This window comes from Haemaphysalis longicornis, unplaced genomic scaffold, assembly GCF_048455015.1.
Source record: "Haemaphysalis longicornis isolate Haplotype H1 unplaced genomic scaffold, Haemaphysalis longicornis Haplotype H1 scaffold_13, whole genome shotgun sequence".
NCBI lineage: Eukaryota > Metazoa > Arthropoda > Arachnida > Ixodida > Ixodidae > Haemaphysalis > Haemaphysalis longicornis.
In genome coordinates this window covers 7,036,399-7,055,434 of record NW_027526233.1, presented here as the reverse complement: position 1 = coordinate 7,055,434, position 19,036 = coordinate 7,036,399, and the positions used below count along the sequence as shown (strand labels likewise).

Below are 19,036 nucleotides of genomic sequence, written 5' to 3'. Positions count from 1 at the left end.
TGCCCTTAACGCCCCGTCAAATTTATGTTCAAATATCCGCAGTCGTGTTCCCGCAAGCCAGTTCCAATCTAGAACTATACCAGTTCATAAAATAGGAGGGAGCATGTATGAAAGAATAACCCACAAGAAAGAGCTAGTAAAGCACCAAGCGGCAGCGGCAGAAGAGCTGAGGCCTGTTAACGCGTCTTCTTCCGCAATACACAAAAAAAGTAATTTGGGTGTGCCTTACTCCGCGTTCTGCAACGAGATATGGCCCCAGCAGACCCGGCGCTGAGGTAAAATTTCCTGATCCGAAGTATCATTCCGGCGGGATGAGAAAACCTCATCTCTTTTTGGCCCCGAATGCGCTTTCGTCAAAATCCCGCTTTCCCCAAACAAGAAAAACAAACAGCAATGCTTCTACATACTGGCAGTTGTAGTGCCATCAAGCAGTCGCAGAACATCACGTTACTTCTGCAGAAGGCCTGGTCCTGCACCCAAGGCCAGCCGCTTCTTATTGTCGGTGATTTCAACGCCCCATACCCCGAATGGTGGTATCCGGATGTGTCTCGTAAAGGTGGTGTGGTGCTCTTTACTATCTTCTCGCATTAGATGCGTTTGCTCGTGGGCCAAGAAACACAACAGAGTCAAGAGACAAATAATTCCTTATCTGACAATCCCACGTGACATCGCCAGCTCTGTCTGGCACAACACTCGTCATGACTTGGCAAGTGACCTCTATGGGGTTGAAACCCCCCATTCAGGAGGGACCCCTCATGCCTCGCACCCGTTCCCACAAGGTGGATAATGGACGTTTTCACATCCCTCTATGAGGCACATTTATCTGACGACTTTGAAAATTTGGATGACTGGTCTGCCACACTGCTCGAACAATGTCGCCGTGCTACGAAACAGTCCCTGATCGAACTCACCTTGATGCGTTTGATCCTCGTATCCTCAACTTATGGGGAGCCAAAGAGCGCCTTGCGTACCGACTACAAAGGTCCTCTCCGTCACCGCATGGCTGAAGTTCACGAGGACATTAGTAAGCATGCGGTATACCGGACCAACTGGCATTGAAATGCCCTTTGTGACCGCATGGAGGGCAACACGAATCTTTCACAGATCTGGAATATTCTCCGTGGCCTGCTAAATCTAAAGAAGAAAATGACAATACAGCAAGACTGAGACGATGACCGTCCACGACCTTGGGTTTCGAGCAGGACCTTCTCCCGTAGCTTCAGGAGCTCTGTATTCCGTGCCATCCCCCATTCCTCCTCCAGGTTATACCAGTGGCCCCAACCAGACGTTATATGGCCCCCGCGGGGTCGCTGAAGTAAGGGCTGCTCTCACTCGTTTCCAGGTTAGATCAGGCCAGGACCTGACGGGATCACTAACATGCTTTCCCGGAACCTCACTGGAACCGCGGTGCAGTCGCTGACAGAGCCCATGAACATGCTGGTGTCGGGTAGTCTTCTTGTTTTTTGGAAAAAAGCAAAGTTTTCGCTAATCCACAAACCAGGCAATGAATTGGCTCTAGCCCATACCCATACCCATCTGATACCCGTACACCTGATCTCTTTTCTGGGCTTTAACACGTCAAACTGGCCCGTCTACAAGCCTATAGGACGATGAGGGCTGTTCACCCACATCATGCTGGGCTTTCATCCTAAACCTTCCGTCCTCAACAGGATATTATGCGGCAGTTTCAGCCTGAAATTTTATGTGGGCCAATAACCCCGTCTTTGCCCCTAATCCGCATAGCTTCACGCGCCTGTTAATCGAAGCGTGCAGCAAAGTCGTAGGCCATTTTGAACGAAATTTTTCCCCAAGCAGGTTATCGCTACGCTCGTAATTAGAGGAACTACGTTAAAGGAGCCATGAAGAGAAAACAAAAGTTTGTTTTATTCGAAAGATTAGGTGTTTCACAGTACCCCAAGCGCTTTCCCGGTAGCAAATGATGCTTTATTCACTGAGAAATAAGGCAATTTAAGCCAAAATTTTAAATCTCCCGCTAAAATTGCACATTTCGTAACGTGAACAATGGCGTCATACGAGCCGGTCCATGAAACAGATACTTAGTATGTCGACTCCATATAGCACCCACGCGCGGGAGTCGACCGAGACGGCGGCCATTTTAAAAATACTAGTAAAACCTAGTGCACCCGCAGCCCTAGTCATGGAATCGCCTGATCCGGAGAACAAAACTCTCGCCGAGGAGCTCGGGCTTGCATTTAACAACCTCACACCACTTGAACGCTCAATGCTTCTAAGTGCACGAGCGGCAAGAGTTGTGGGATACGCGGTGGACGGGAAAGCGACCATTCCGCGATAGCCACAACAGACGAACGCCCAGCCGTCGGCACCGCTATTTCGTCCGCCCCGTGGCGACGGACGAATACAGACTGGTACGTATGTGCCGTATTTTCAATTTCAGTAGCAGTATCGTTATGCCAGTTGGCCTGTGTCGTGTATGCAAAGCCGTTCGCTCGAGCTCTCTGCTCCGACCAGAAAGATTCGAGCGTCAATGCGCGGTGTGTACGGCGATTTTTTTCCCCAAGGTCAGAGCGCTTCGGCGATTTGACGAAGTCGGCGACGAGCGCCAGCATGTCCGGGTCCCTGCCGTAATCACTTCCTCGGAAATGAAGCGAGCACACTCGTACTTCCTTTAGCTCTCTTTCTCCTCCGTTTGCAAAGTTCACAAAACGTAGCCACTTGCTTCGCCGAGGTTCGTCGTTGGGCAGCACATGAAAGAAGATCTCACCGGCGGGGATGTCGCACTCCCTCGACGATTTTCACGTACTACATGCGCATTTCAAAACGTAGCAACGAAATTTCATTGTAAAGTACTCGAACAAACTGAAGTTTTCAGTGATTATAAACTGTAAACGAGCTCGTAACGACAGCAGCAAACCAACGCGACCTCCATACCGAAACCTGTGCGACGAGTGGCACTATCTCGTTGCTGCTCTGTGTTCCTTACTCCCCTCGTTTCTATTTTTACCTTTGCTGGTTTGCGATATGACGGCCAACCTCCTGTGAAGGGATTACGATACCAAGCAAGGACGCGGCTGTGCGTGCTGGGACGGTTCGTTGGCCCCAAAGAGCCTTGAACCCGAAAATTCGTCTGCGCGACGGTGGCGACGGGGAGATGTCGAGTTCAGCTGGCGGTAGTTTCGTACGCATTGGCATACACGCTTGCGTGTTCGTTCGGAACTTAAACCGTTTACTGCACCGTTCTTTGTCATAAAAAGAATGTGCAGTATGTTTCACGTTCATTTAGCTCCCTATGCAAACTGTAAGCCCTGCCTAACATGCGCTTGCTTTTGCCGGCCTCCGCCAATCGCAGAGCATTCTCGAGTGACATCAGAGGTTGTGTTGCGGAAAATGAGCTGGTGGGTCGCATGGTCATTTCCTTTTTTCCTAATTATGTAGCTTATTTGAGCGAAGTTTGCGTTATAAGTGGTGTCGTTATGGTTCTAACCAGGCAATCTTTCGAATGAACCAAACTTGTGTTTTCTCTTCATGGCTCCTTTAAGGAACTACAATCTATTAACAACACCCTTCGTTTCCGGTACCACGGAAGGCCTGTAGATTCAGGCAGAGTCACATTTACCAAGCCGGCAGCATCGTAAGAAACTAACGAAACTTGCGGTGGATCGACCTTCGCTGACGCCCCTCCTCTCTGCTGCCGCGCAGGAAAAGTAGTTGCAGTAAAGCGGAGTTACGCTGAGCCGTCAGGGGCCGCAATGAGGGGTCAATATAAAATTTTGTTTCTTGCTTAAAACGAAATGTACTCCAATTAAACTTTCTGGCATAAACCCTCTTCGTAGACAATTTCTAATATTCCTAAGCATAATTTTTTACGTAGAACGTCACTCAGCGCGTTAAGAGTATGGACACGGACAATTTTGGAAAAGTTTAAAAGTCCATGTTTTTATCGCGCTGAAACAACCTACTTCCCGGCTCCCATATTTTTCTTTCGCGCCTACCGTCAACAATATAAATAATGTATGCAGGTTCATTGTCCCCATAAAGTTTCAATAGCTGTAGAAAATGTGTAAAAATTCTTCAAAACGCCACTTTGCTTCACCTCAAAGGCAATTTTGAAGCACACTAGCAACTTTCAATGCACCGTAGCAAGGAAGCGCACTTCTTTTCTTATGACCTAGAAATATTTCACTGGGTTGTGTAGGTTATTATTTTTTTTTTTTGAAATGTATCTTTTCGTCACTGCCGTGTTTTTCAAATGGCTGTAAGAGGCAGAAGACGTTTTTCCACCATAAAATCCGCTGGGGGAATGAATAGGGCAGGGAAGGGATCAACTATGGATTTTTATGGTGTAATCGGAGACTGTCAAGCGAACTCTCTGGTTCGTTTGGAGTGGAATGGGTGTATATCTCGGAATAATGCCAATATTGTAAATGAACATTTGAATATTAGGAACAAAAACCACTCCTCTTATCCACAACTTTCGGCTTTGGCATCAACAGTTTCGGTCACGGGAGTGTGTGGAGGTCGTCTTTTTCTGTACAGCTGCAAACAAGCATCATCAACCTCTCCAACATAACTCAGCCGCTTAACCTATGATGACTTTGACGCTCTTGGAATGCAGCCTGCTTCAACATATGGCTCTCTAGCCTCCATACTACAGTAGTTTAAAGACAGGAATTAGGTAAGACTGTCAGTTACGGTATCAGAGAAAAGAAAATTTGGAAGCGTGTGCGTTGCCCTACTTGTAAATGTCGCCGAATGGCCTTCGCCGAATATCCTTCGGCTGCTTCTTCTCCGTTACACCTTCCCCTCTCACGACTCTTACTCATCACGCTGTTCTCATCCGCCGCCCTTTCAGCGATGAATGCAGTGAACGTTATTTCTATTCAGTTCAATTTTTCCGCATTGGAACTCGGTGTACGCAGCCCGAAGGTGCTCGAAGGTGCTCTCGCTGACGAGTTTTGTTTCGGAGCTGGCTTCTCTCTCGCCAATTTTCATCGTAGTTTTTAATGGGTTGATTTTCGCTCTGTTTGCTCTCGTAAATACCAATGCAACGTTCACTCCTAATTTATAGAACGCGGGTACTCTACATATTACCTCAAATACGCGTAAAGTGCTCTTTACGCTAAATAATGTGAACTTGTAGCAGCCATGACAGCGGTGAGAGAGGTCTTTCTTATAAAGGATGTCCCTACTATCATGCACCAAAAAAAAGAGCAATGGGGTTACTCTGAGAACGCCAGTAATAATGTTTCCAGTTGCGGCCAGTAATTTTATAGACGATACAATTGCAGTGGGAAATTGTAATTCATTACGCTACTAGAGGAGCACTGTCCCAATATTTAAAGTGTCAATGAGGCGCTTGTATTTATCCACGAGATACATATAACTGCGGCACTTTACGCGGTGTACTAAATCCCTACTTCTTTTGGGGGACTTATAAAGAAACCACCAGTCAGCTTGCACGTGAAATTGGTGAAATTCACACAATGCTAGTGCGCGAACTTCGTCATTTTCTTGGGGCCGGGGTCAATAGTGCTGACAGTACCTGAGGTACAAAAGTGCTACTCGAGCTCCTACGAAACACTGAACTAGACAAATTTTTCTAGATGACAGACACAGCAAGTGTGTCGCGATATCTATTCTTTCGCACTGTGGCGCTCATCTACTTATTTTTCTTGTGTTGGTGTCACTGTGCCGTTCATCTATATATTTTTCTTTGGTTGGTTTTGTTACTCTTTTTTTTGTCGCGTCGTTTATTTTTCGTTTTGTTTCAGCGTTTCGAGTAACGATTTTCTTTTCAATTGTACTATATGTCCGGACTCTGCTGGCAGAATTCTCTTGTTTTTCTTGTCCTTTTTCTAACGGTTCATGTTTTTCTTCTTCCTGCTGTAACCCTAATGTTTGATATTCACCACTCATCAACAAAGTCACCCCGCATCTGGTGTAGCAAGCCTTGTTCCTAGCAGGGCTGACCTCACCAGTTCACATTAAAGAGCTCTCTCTCTCTCTCTCTCTCTCTCTCTCTCTCTCTCTCTCTCTCTCTCTCTCTCTCTCTCTCTCTCTATCTCTCTCCCGAAATATTAAAATACCACGTGATGGCTGTACCGCCGTACATCATAATGCAGCGCCGTTGAACAGGTTCTTCTGTGTTAGCCAGAACAAAATAAACGAAACATAGAAAGAAGAAATCTCGGCTGTGTTTGTGCATTACCTGCCACATGCGCCCCGCAAAACTTCCGGTTGCTGTTCCATCCAAGTTTTGTAACGGTGCTGCCTTTTCGGGCTGTTGACGCGCACAGGCACACAGGAGTTGCTTTCAGTCTGCCTATTTGAGGCCGCTGCTTTGCGATGTGTGTGTGTGTGTCGGGGGGGGGGGGGGGCGATGTCAGCTGGTATTTTCTTATTTCGTGGAGTTTTATTTATTTTATTTATTTTATAAGAGGGTTTTCAGGCTTTATTCTTCAGCCGCACCAGCAGCAGCGGTAGCACCGAAGCACCAAGTCGCGCTGACCAGCAAGTCGAGACGGAGAGCCAACGAGACGAGACTTCTTCTTCGTCCCAGCGATGGCGATGGGACATCCACGAGTTGGTGCCTCTTCCATGTGTGGCTTCTGTGTCACATACCCACGTATTGCGAATGACCAGTGCTGTCCACGCTCCTACATTATTTAAACGAGTATGGTGTTGGCGATGGTCTTCCTTACAATTGCCCCCGGGAACGAAAGAGCCATCCTGGCGACTCAGGGAGATGAAACTACGACGGGGTCAATATAAGGCTTGAGGCGCTGAACATGGACTATATCTTTGCCGCGGCAACGCTGATCGGGCGACGGAGCGAGAGGCTCAACCACATAATTTACTGTAGACGTCCACTTGACGATGCGGTAGGGACCCTGGTAGCGCGAAAGCAGTTTACTGCTCAAGCCTGGTCTCGTCGGATCACGGGCAGGGGACACCGGGCTGGGGAATGCGCAGGCCAATGGCTCACCGGGGCTGGGGCGGACCGACGCGATCCTTAATCCTTGAGGTGGTCGCTTCAGAAACCGAGACGGGCGTAGCTGGAGGTCTACGAAGGGGATCAGACCCGCACCTCCACCAAAACATGTTACATGGCGGTAGGACGGATGACATGAACCATGGTCGATGCTGAAGCGATCTATTTACAGAAAGAGATGCAGGCTATTTACAATTCGGCCATCACAGCACGAGCGATAACCCCACGCCAACCGTCTTCGTCTTCGTCGGTGTAAGATGCCCATCACACTAGGCTGCACAGTCCCCTTCCTCGTCTTCTCGTTACAATTTATTTAGTAGATACAGCAGGCCCAGTTTGGGCCCAAGCAGGAGGGGCGGTTCAGCGCATACAACACACGCAAATGAACAGCACAAAAATGTAGCCGCACATTATGGCAAACAAAATATCAAACATGGAAACAACAATACACAAAAAACAATTCGCTACACAAATTAAGCAACCTCTAGCTAAAGAAAAATAACTACACATGGAAACAAGAATACGTAAAAAACAGTTCACTACACAAATCAAGGAACCGCTAGTTTAAAACAAAATCACTGAATTAGATCTATATTGTTACTTACTATATTACGTACTATATTAGATCTATATAGTTGCTTTATATGTCAGAAAAAATTAGTACGGGGTTGGTACGCCGCTGAAAATACCGCAGTGAGATGACCCTCTTGGATACCCACAAGTGCGTAATTGACGCTTCAATGATTCGGGCGGTACTTCTCAAGTTATACAGTTAGTTACAATCCCCTCACCAAATTTCATTAAGGAAAAATTACTGGCCGCTACTAGAGAGTAACGCCATTTCTCGTGTTTATAATCATGGTTTTTTTTGCGAGATTGCCCATCGGCATAAGAAAAAGTTTTCATATGTACAACACTGCACGTGTAACGCGCGAAAATCAAGGACAGGCCGGTTCTGGGGCCCCCATATCCAGCGCTTGTTACCTGGGGGTCTCCCAGAATGAAGAACTGTGCCACGGAGGTGTTGCGTTTGGGCGTCTCTAAGACCTGGGAAACTCCACAGCAAGTGTTCAACGTTAGCTTCTGACGCAGGAAGCGCACAAAAGGGGAAGCTGTCCACAAACGGCGCGTTGTAGCGGGCAGGCCAAGCGTGGGTAACTGCTGGGGTTAACGCCACCCCAACCCGAAGCATCCGCAGCACGACCTCTTCCCAATGAGCGAGCCCACTGCGGAGATCAGTTCCACGCGGTGGAAGTAAAGCACGCGTGGCGAAACAAACGGTTCCCTTTTCCTTCAGAAGTTCTTCTATGGCCGATACTGGACGAAGGGGTACTGGCCGTGAGAGGTCTCTGTGGCCGGCGCGATTCGCCGCTTTGTGGATAGGAAGCATGTCCCGGCGAATCCTGACACCCTGTACATGCTTGGTGTTCAGAATTCTTTTACTCTAGATGGCCGGGCCACTGAAGTCGGGGACAAATACAGACCGAGATTTTCGGTTTTGGGTAGCCACCTGAAAACGGAAGAAGCTAACACTGCGATGTCACGTCTTTTCAGAAAGCACCAGGCAATGTTAAACTTACGGTGCTGCCACAACCAGCGGTGCATGAGGAACCAGTTGTCCCGAGCGCAATGGATGCCAAGGTGCACCAGTATACCAGTTCGGTAATAGCTACTAATGCTCCCGCATTTAACGCGCCGTAAGAAGTGCTACGCTGTTCAGTAATGTTTGAGTGGCTTCACGTTTTATTTAGTTTTTCGGGGATTCATCTGTCACATAAACGAACACGAATTAATTGAACAAGAATACGGTTTGGTACGCATCATACCACTGACGCTTACCTGGTATTCCATGGCGCGGTCTTGGGACTCTGGAGAGTAGCAAGAGGTGGCGCCTGTGCGGTTCCGATAGTATCCCACTGTCTTCGTAACCGCCTCCACCATTTCATTTTTATCGTTACTGGTGTGCATTTGGCATGCCTCCTGAAAAAAAAAAGTAATACCATTGCTCAGTTCTACGTGAAGCTAGTACGGGATCTGAGCTAACGCGGCATGGGCGTTGCAATTTCAGCGGCCCCTTATCATCAAGAATATCCAGTCTTCTAAACAAATGCTGAGAAAAAATCCCGCATCCCCCCGTCTAACGACGATGATGGTTGATCGCGAAGAATTCCGTGGTCGTCGGCTGAGTTTGCACTTTGACTTGTTAAGCGTTGACTTTGTCTCGAATTCAGTCCAGACCTATTACCTCAGGGATTTCGGCTTTCACCCTTCGCGATTTTATTTCTCCCGCAGAAAACGTCGCGTTCAACCACTGTTGTCATTACCCACTTCAACCATCATCCTACAAAAAAAAAAAAAGTCCGAATGGCGCATTTGGACAGACGTCGGCTTCGTAACGCGACGGTCCCAGGCTGGAATTTGCCGACAGGAAGGCTCTATCACCAGGTTTGAAAGCGGCGGTTGTTTTTGGATGTTGAAACGGTCTCTCAGGCAGCTGCTACTGGCTGCTTTGCAAGCATGCAGTTAATTTATTTATTTATTTATTTATTTATTTATTTATTTATTTATTTATTTTACTTCAATTCTCCGTTTGGGGGTATTACATAAGTGGCAGGCTGTCATGTCATTTGACAAGGGGACCAATGAAAGCCTACAGTTTGGTGGGATCGGAGTGGCGCATGGCGTGGGTGGGCAGGTTATTCCAGTCCTTCGGTGTGCGCAAGAAGAAAAAAAACGCAGGTTGGCTGAACTAGGGGCCGCTGGAGGATGAAATGATTTTCCATGGCTCAATCAGCATGATGTCCGCTGGGTGGTAGCGATACCAAATGAAGAAGGGGATGCTTAATAGAATGTATGAAAAAGGCAAATGCGAGAAATTTGTTTTGTCGCAAGACATGCGTAAAATTCCAGCGGCATCCAAAGGAGTGGTGACACGAAATTTCATATCGGAATTAACTGTGTGAAGTGCTTCCTTTTTATCAATAGATATCTCCCAGTAAGTTTCAACAGTAACCGTTCAGTATAACGTATTTTAAAAATACCTTTTAATCTTTGCCCGTACGAGAAAGGCCAGAGCGGGCCAGCATTACATCATCTGCTCCTTGCCTCAAACTGCCGACGTCGGGGTTCCCGTGGCGTGGCCGACGCGCTGGCTGCAGTTCGCGCGCGTTGCTACGCCGCGTGTACACGTTATGGTTCTGAAACTGACGTCATGCTGCCTGGGCGCGTGGGGATGGTGAAGGCCTCGGCCGGTCTGGGCGCGTGTATGAGCTCGCTCGCGCGCGCGTCCAGATGGGCACGGAGGCACGGAGGGACAAAAATGGTGACGTCAAGGACGTCCTCCTGTCATGGCGGCCGCACGGTGTTCGTTCTGTCAAAACCAAAACTCACACGAATAAACGACGCCGTAAATGATTGTTTACCCTGCGATCGACCGACTAATGGGACATTCTATGATTAGTGAGCTGGTAGGCCCCCATAGCAGTTAAAAACACCTAACACGAAAATTTCGTGTCAGTACTACTGAAAGGGGGGATAGGTCGTGTAATAGGAATAGTGTAATCCAATCAACTTTAACGCACAGTTTTGAACGGCTACAAGTGTGTATGTATGACTAGATTGAAAGGGGTGCTAGATTGAGCATGCATATTCTAGCTTATGCCGAAAAAGTGTTATCTAATCTTATATATTCAGTGAAGAAAGAGCAAGTTTTAAATTTCGTGGCAAGAAGCCGAGTGTACGGTTAGCGTCGTTGGCAATATGCGGAACGCGATTGATTGATTGATTGCAGGATTTAACGCGCCGACAGCAACGCAGGCGACGAGGCGAGCCGTTATCTACAAGATGCTATCTACAGGATCCCGTACACAAGCGGAAAAGAAGTACAGCCGTTAAAAGGCTTGTCTATAACACAGCGTTCGTACTCTCAGCCCTATCCTGCCCCGCCGGAGCGGGATTTGAATAAAACTACTGCGGAATTCTGAAGTCTTAGCCCTTCGCTTTTGCCTCCGACATGTTTGGAACGAGTATGTTTCGGCAGTTTTCAGGTGTAGCTGGTTGAAGTTGAAATCGCTGTTATAGACAAGCGTTTTACCGGCTGTACATTGGCCAGACGGGCCGGTGCCTCAACGTTTGCCTTCGCGAACATCCCAGTTCGTTAAAAGGGGCACCGTACTCCCATCTGGCAATGCACTGCAAACAGTGCACGAAAAAGTGTGAACCAAAACTAGAGGACACAACCGTCACAGATAAACATGCAAAGCAATCCACAAGGGAGATCATAGAAGCTTTTCAAATTAGGAAGGGAGGAACTAGTTGTGTCAGCCAGCCATCTGTGCAGTTACATGATGTCGAGTTGGCATTTTTGTAAGGGGTTTGATTGTGCTTAAACTTGGTATGTATTCCACGTGCCTTGTGGTTATTTGCTGCTCTCTGCTGTCGATGTTTTACTCAGTCATGTATGTATGAATGGTTGAAATCTATTGTTGCTATCAATGGGTTGGTGGTGACGCAGATTCTTGTTCGTTTTTCCTAGTATATATGTATGTTCGTTTTTCACAATAAAATTCAGTTGATAGTAGCGCTTCGTGTTGTGTTTCTTACTTCGTCGTCATTTTCAAGTACCGCTTTTACAATCAACAACCAGCAAGCAAGCGCCGCCGTGTGCGTTCTCACCACCCTTTCCCACCCTCTTAGTGGATCCATCAGGAGGAAAAGTTAAGACAACCCTTTTTTATGACCTCACCAGTCAATTATCATTCACGCGCCCAGCCGCGAAAACAGAATGGCCATGGGACACCTTGTGAGCCATCTCGACCAAGGACCCGGCATTACGGGATAGTCTTGGGGTGCTGTATACCTTGAAGACGTACAACTTTTGCTTCTTCGTGGTAGCGGGCAGGATTTCAAGAAAGACATTCATATTCCGGCCCCATGACATTCAAGCAATATTTGCTCTGGTGGAATATTTCAATGCACGAGGGTGGGGACACCTCTTGGTGAGGGTTTGCCGGCATCTGTCGGAACGTAGTGGTAACCCGTGTATCTCGAGAGTTTATCTGGGACCACTGTCGCTTGTAACGCTATGATATCTGGTGTAGCCTGGTGGTTTTACCGTATGGGGTTGATATGCTGTTGTAGGAGCCCTCGTTTGGACCTGTATCGTCTACAGTTCCGTGACCAGGTGCAGTAGTAGTGGCAATCGTTGTATTTGCGCCATGGTGATCAGAGGCTGGTTGAACGGCAGTCAATTGTATGGCTTCGGTGTAGGGGGATGCATCTTGTTCCCTTGGGAAAAGAGAGGGGCAAATAGGTCTGACTCGCGGGGGTGGTGTTGGCCACGATGTACACGCCGAAGGGAGTTGAGCTACCTTAAATTCGAGTGCGGAGAATTTGAGGTCAATAGTCTCCCTGAAATTCGCCAAAGCAGTGGCTGGAGAATTCACTGCGCATTGAAGCTTCTCAAATCTCTGCATGAAGCGCTGCTCCAGTTGTTCCAGTTGATGGCTTTCTTGCGATGGGCGATGAGCCGGCTCCTCAGCCCGTCTTTTCCTACAAGGAGGGTTTTTTTCCAAAAGAGTGTGAGGCTGCTGTTCCGGCTGACGATGTTGCCGGGATATGCGGGAGCTCGGCTTTGAGTTCCCTATTCTCGGCTAGAACCTGGTTCAGCATAGCCCTAATGCTCTGCAACTCTTCCTCTCGTTATCTTGTTTTGCACGCATGTCGATGCCTTGTGTTTGTGCCCCTGCTCTAGCACTTTGAGAGGCCTTTGCTGCTCAGCTCTCCTGCGCGGTGCAGTCTGTTGTTGCGGGGCGGCAGGGCTCTCCTAGTCGGGCTGTCTTGGGCGGATCAGGGTCCTCCTGGTTCTTGGACTTGGAGCAGGAGTGTCGTTGAGGCTTGCTGAATCTTCTTGTTGTGTTTCTTCTGACACGACGAACCCTCGCGAGGTAGCCGTGAAAATGAAACCGAACGGCCCCTCCGCTGTCTGGAACAGTCTCCTTTCTGGCTGATGGATCGTTGGCGGCACCACTGTCGCTGCTTGAGGACGAACGGGGCGCGATAACGCTTTTTGCACTGCTTGTCTACGCTAGGGTGGTCCTTTCCGCACAGGGCGCATTTTACGACGCATTCGTGCTCTTCTTCCATGGGGTTGCAAAATCTGTGGTCTGGCCAAGGGCACGCGTCCTTCCGATGCCCCAGCTTACCGCAGGCATAGCGCACCTCATGCTTTGTCTTATGGATGTAGCAGCGGTACTCCGCTCAGCGGTAATATACGAAGTAGGGCACCTTGCTGCCAGAGAAGGCTATAATGGCCGAATTTGTCTGTCTTATTCTTCTGACGTGGAGGGCTGTTGGGTTTCGGGAATACACCACAATTCTTGCTATGTCTTCGGGTGAGTCGTAAGGGGGAATTTTGTAGATGACCCCTCTTTCGGAATCTTGTGGAGGAGTCACGTAGGCTCGGGTCGCGTAAGTTGTTTCGCCGGCTTTGACTTGTTCAATGCGAGTGTATCACCGCTCCTTCGAGAAACGCTGTGCTGATAACCACACTGTTTTGAGTCTGGTTCACTCGGAAAATGTCCGTTGAGGCCAGTTCTTGCTCTAGGCCGGCAGCCCGTAGGATGCTGTCTATCAAGGTATCTTCGCTCATGCGCGCAACATTCAGGCCATCCCGTGGCAGAATCGCGACATTTATGTCGTCTTTGGGTAGGCGTGGGCATCGCGGGCGTTGAATGGGGCGATTCTGGTGCTGTGTCTTTGCCTCGGGGATTGGTTGCGTAGCGGAGTGTGCGCTTTTTTCATCGGTGGACGGCGGGTCCGATGCATACGTGGGATGACGTGGGGAGGTGCGGCCATGCTTGCGCCCGTAACATTGGAAGCAGCCCATGGTGTGTTCATATTCTTCTTGTGAGATGGATTCACCGGTCACCGTGGTTACCACACTTAGAGCTGCGCCGATGACTTGCTGCGACATGTAAGTGTCGTGGAAGCATGCTGCGACGTGGTAGTTGAGGGGAGGAAACAGCAGGCATCCTTACGTGGCCGCGTTCAGCCAATTCGGATTCGCAGCGGAAATCAAAGGCGCATCTAAAAAATTCAATGGTACATATCTTGAAAATGTGTCGGATTACTGAACCGTTCACTGCTTGATTCCGCTCCGCATTTGTACACAGTGTTCCCCTGCCCTCCCCCCCCCCAAAGTCTCGCGAAACTCCGCAAGCTGCAAGTGTGAACGTGCTCAAGGGCGTGGAAATGTCTGCGCAGGAGGCCGCCTGGTTCTTGCTGCGGCAGGAAACTAAACATCCCCCTCGCGAGGGGCACGATCAAATGCAGAGCATTTCCGGGGGCGCACGACGTTACGTAGTTTGCGTTACGTTAATGTTGTTGCACTTGTTGCTGTTGGTTGTTGTATTGTAATTAAATGAGGAGACGTAATTACGTAGTCACTTGACATCATTATTCAGCACGTGGGTATGATTATTGTGGCGCAGTGGGAAGAGCACCATGTACCTCGCGTTCCGCCCACAGGTAGTGAATGCGTTGTATCAGCAGCTTCTTGACGTAGTTTGAATGAGTCAAGGATAAAAGGCGCGTTCGTAGCCCTCCATTCTGTGTCGGCTTTGTGGCGCAGTGGGTAGAGCAGCATGTACCTTGCGTTCCGCCCGCAGGGTCATGGGATCGAAACCAGGCGCCGGTAAGTATTATTTTCTTATATAGTGTAGGGGGAGGGGTGCGGACCACTACGGACAACTAGAACGGGTGACATCGTGAGTTAAAGAAATGCTCTGCATTTAAAACATCTCTATCGGAACGGGACACAAACGAGCCTGTGTACATCTCGGAGACACAGACGAAAATCACATGGCACAGGTCGGCAGCGAAGTGAAATACAGAGTACCCATCGCTGTGGCCATCATCTTGCCAAAAAGCCATGCGACCATAACATTGTCTTCTTTTTATGTATTTTGTGTCGGAAACTTTTGTATTGTCAGCAAACCACAGCAACTAACCTAAATAATATAAAGGTTTGGCGATATTGAAGGAGTTCTTTAGGTATGATAATCATACTACGATAATTTGGACGCTCGGTTAATTCGTACAATCTCTTCGGTCCCGTGAAATCCAAATTAACGGGGTTTCACTGCGTATAAAAAGTTACTCTATAGGAAGCAACAAAACTGAAAGAAGGAGATCTGCAGAAATTTAGGGCTACTAATGCATGGGATTCTTTTGCCGCTTGTGCATTTTGCCCCTTTGCTGCCAAATATGACTATAACCAGCGAAAAATATTTAAATATTTTGTTCTTATTAAGTTTTGGTTGTTTATTTTTACCAATAACGTATATATACCAGTACAGCCATTAAGTGTGCTTACTTGGCTAATAAGGTCGTTTTCGACTATGGAAGTCGTAGTACAGAGCTGGTCCATTTACGCTATATTTATAGGTATTTCAAACGCTCTTTCGCGGAAATATGTCATTTATTCTTCGGTCTCGGGGGAAATGCGTAAACTTATATTTTGCATTTTGTCCGATCATTTTTCTAATTTTTGCCTTCTGTTTATATTTTTGTTTCTTCCCAATGCTGTCCTACCAACTATCTCTGTGCACGCTATTATAACGATTACAGGTGTTAACTTCGGGAGAACTGCATTTTTGTCCAAATGCGGGGTGTTACACTACTGCTTGTGAATTCACTAAGCCACTAGCTTTACTAGAACCCACTCGCTGTCACGTGTCCCTGAAGACTCTTTACCAAGTTTCAATCATTAGTGTTTCCCTATATTCAGTGAGCCGTTGTAGCCGTTCCTTCCTTCTGGGCTGTCTGCTAGCACATGGAAGGTGGGGAGTATATGAAACGGCTCTAAACGTCACCTCCCAAGCTTCGCAGGTGAAGGCGGAGGAATGGACGTGTCTCGACAGCAGTCAGCCTTGAGGAAGAGTCCTCAGGACCCCTTAAGTTTGTCCGTTTTCATTGGCTCTCCGCACCAGCCAAAGCTGGTCGTCAGGGTCTGAGGTGGACAGGACTCCCTCGCAGTGCTCATGGGAGAGGAAGGGCAATGCGAGATATTGGGGGTTCTTATCACAGCCCCACATGATATGGTAGAGGGTGCCCGGAGCCTCGCAGAAGTGGCATTGCAGGAGGAGGCTGACGCCGACGCCGGACAGTTTTCGACTTCTGGCACTGGTAATGATGTTGTGTTAAAGCTAAACCGTCGTTGGAACAATAGCTACATAAAAAGCGTAGCAGACCAACCAGGTTTCTTTAAATGCAGTTTTTGCATCACTGTACGAATATACGCGTGCGTGCGCCCGTACGTGCGTAGACACTGGATGGCGTGCGTAGACCAAAAGAGATGGCGGCCGGGCAGGCTCTTTGGAGGGCAGCTGGCAAAGAGGCTGCCCGTTTGCCAGTAAACTGCATGTCTGCTGCCTGCTTGCCAGGAGAAGCTCCCGGTCATAACGCGTGATTTGGAGACGAGGGGCAGCCCGCCACAAGCCACCCATGGGTAGGGGGTGTACGTTCGCAAAGCCGCACTGCGGCGACACTCGATGCTACCAAAAAACGACGGTAGACAAAAGGGTCGATTGATCGGGAAATGGGCAGCCTGCAGGGAGGCTGTCCGTTGAAAGATGATTCAGGTGAAGACGTGCCAATGGGGAGGTGAAAGGGGGAAAGGGGGAAGGAGTCGGTGGCACCGGGGCGCTGCCCCTCACCAGGAAGCTACATGCCTGCCTGCCAGGTGACTGCCGTGCGGGTGCATAGTTTGGAAGCGAGGTACGGCCTGTCACTAGCTGGCGAGGGGAGAGCCTCACAAGACGGAACCGTGGTGGCTACGTAGAGTCATGATATACAGCACAGCTCATAAAGCAGTATTCACACGACGGAGCGTTCCAGCGGAGAAATCCGAGGGAGGTCGAGACGTCACCGCAGGTGGACTTCCGCTCGGCAAGCTCCGTCTCTCACACGGAGGATGCGACGGTCGGACGGACATCACTGTTTGCAGTCGCCTATCTCTAAAGCAGAGCTGCCGTAGCACCGCCGGTTCCGCGACGACGGCAATTTCTGCTGAAGCCCCAACGTACTGATTTTGTCAGCCACCGAAAAATTGGCTGTGGACGCGGTGCAGGGGCTGCCGCGGGTAGAGAACGGCGCGCAATGCGCAAGGCCGCTGGTCTGCCTACAGGCCCGCATAGAGATGTTAGGCTTAACACTGCGGGGAATATTCGATTGCCGCTCTTGCAAGTGGCGCAGATTATGATTTTTAATGCAACTTTCCATCACATCATTATCGCCTTTCTCGTATATGGAGCTTTGTTTGCGCCTTGGGGAGAGATAACAAGCTATAGCTCGAGCTACCTACGCCGGCCTGCGCCACTTGGTGGTCGCGGCCGCCGCTCGCCCAGCGGGCGTGCTGGTGGTATACATGGCTTCCTCAGTGGGCCTGTCGTGTTCGCGGCGCATTTTCGCGTCCAATGTAATAAGAAGCGATAAAAATAAAGTGCCTGCAACCGCTCTACAACTTGAGTCGCGGCCAGCTGCCCGACGAGCAGACTAAATCCCGCTGCCTCCGCCGCCAAGCATAGGATCGTTTGTAGCTCGCGAGCAGAAACGTCCGATCGGAGCGGTGCGCGGGAGAGAAACCTTGACGTTGGGGTCACGTGGCGCGCACTCCTAGGAGACAAACGGCGAATTTCTCCGCCGTGTGAATACGGAGCGGCTAGGAGGAAAGAAATTCGTTGGTCACGTGGTCAAAACATGACGTCACTGGACTTGTTTTTGATCGCCTAGGGACAACACCGCGTATGCGCAGCATTTTCCTGGTTCCCCCTTCGCCCCCGTGAACGATTTGTGCTGTCAGTACCCACCGTGTCAGTTTTTGTTGGTTGCTACTAAGTGAAGCTGCCAATGCGTGAATATACCATTAATGGTAGTATTGGTGCGATCTCCCTATCCGATTAGGTGTCTTAGATACCTACTGCGACGTTTCAAGAGAGACTTCCAGAATGAGCTGAGCGTAGATCAGCCATGCCGGTCTCCGGCTTTTGCTGTCGCACACACGGAAGAGGGGGAAAGAGATCACTTATGCGCTCATTTTCCCAGCAAGGTCAGTAACGTCAGTAATGCTTGTTGTAGTTTTTGTGTTTATACCACTGTACTGTGTACCTAACTCTGCGTGGATTCTTGTTTGCGTGGCCGTCTCGGCCTCCTGGCTGTCATTCTCGTTCCCGATAGTATTGTGGCGTTAACAATTTTTGTATAATCCTGAATTCAAATTTACCGTGTGCTGCATACTTGGACGAGGAACAGAGACAGTGGCAAAAGACAAACCATACGTTGGCGCGCAAAGCAACACCTGCTGCGTGTAGCGAACGTGCAAGTGGTATGTCTTTTCGCAATCCCTGTTTCTCTCTCAAGCATGCAGCACACGCTAAATTAAAATTACGATGCTATGTCCCCACACTCTCCGGTTGGAAGCTGGAAGCGTTTCGTTGTTCCTTTTGTGTAGGAGCCCATAACATTGCTCAAGTTTGATTGAACCGGTAGCGTGTACTCCCAGAAGCGCAGTTCTGGGTGTGTGAGGGGCAGTGCCTCGAACGTAAGAAAACAAAGAAAAAAAAATACAGCAGAAACGTCAGTGACCATACGCATACTAAAACACGTACACCCAAGGAACACAATAATAGTATACTGTGGTTAAGCTATCTGGTCATTTGAATTTTTATGGGAGGCTCCTAAGGAAATATATGTACTGCTTGACCATTTTTCAAAGTGGTGTTTCTTTTTTACTTTTCAGTGACAGAGGTCTCAACGAGCATGGATGCACCTATAACGTTTGTGCTGGGCACCTCTGATATCTGTCGTCTTGTATGGCTGTGGAGCTGGGAATAAATAAAACTAAAAACTGTCTCCTTCATTTGGTATATTCCTTTTACATAGTCCAGGAATGTGGAAACAGTGGAAAATATTGCAGGAACGTGGAAATATTATGAAGGACAATACACGAGCACTTGCACGTCATCGTCCCTTGGTCTCTTATCTGGTATTTATGCTGCAGTCTAAACA

General features: G+C 48.7%; 1 protein-coding gene across 1 annotated transcript in view; it reads right to left on the bottom strand.

Moving 5' to 3' along the window:
- The window catches only part of LOC144164298 (lysosomal Pro-X carboxypeptidase-like), a 35,106-nt gene that overhangs the window by 13,454 nt on the left and 2,616 nt on the right, over window positions 1-19,036 (bottom strand). The window contains exon 2 of the mRNA XM_077694800.1: window positions 8,810-8,950. Within this exon, the coding sequence (XP_077550926.1) occupies window positions 8,810-8,950 (141 nt within the window). The remainder of the gene's footprint in view (window positions 1-8,809; window positions 8,951-19,036) is intronic.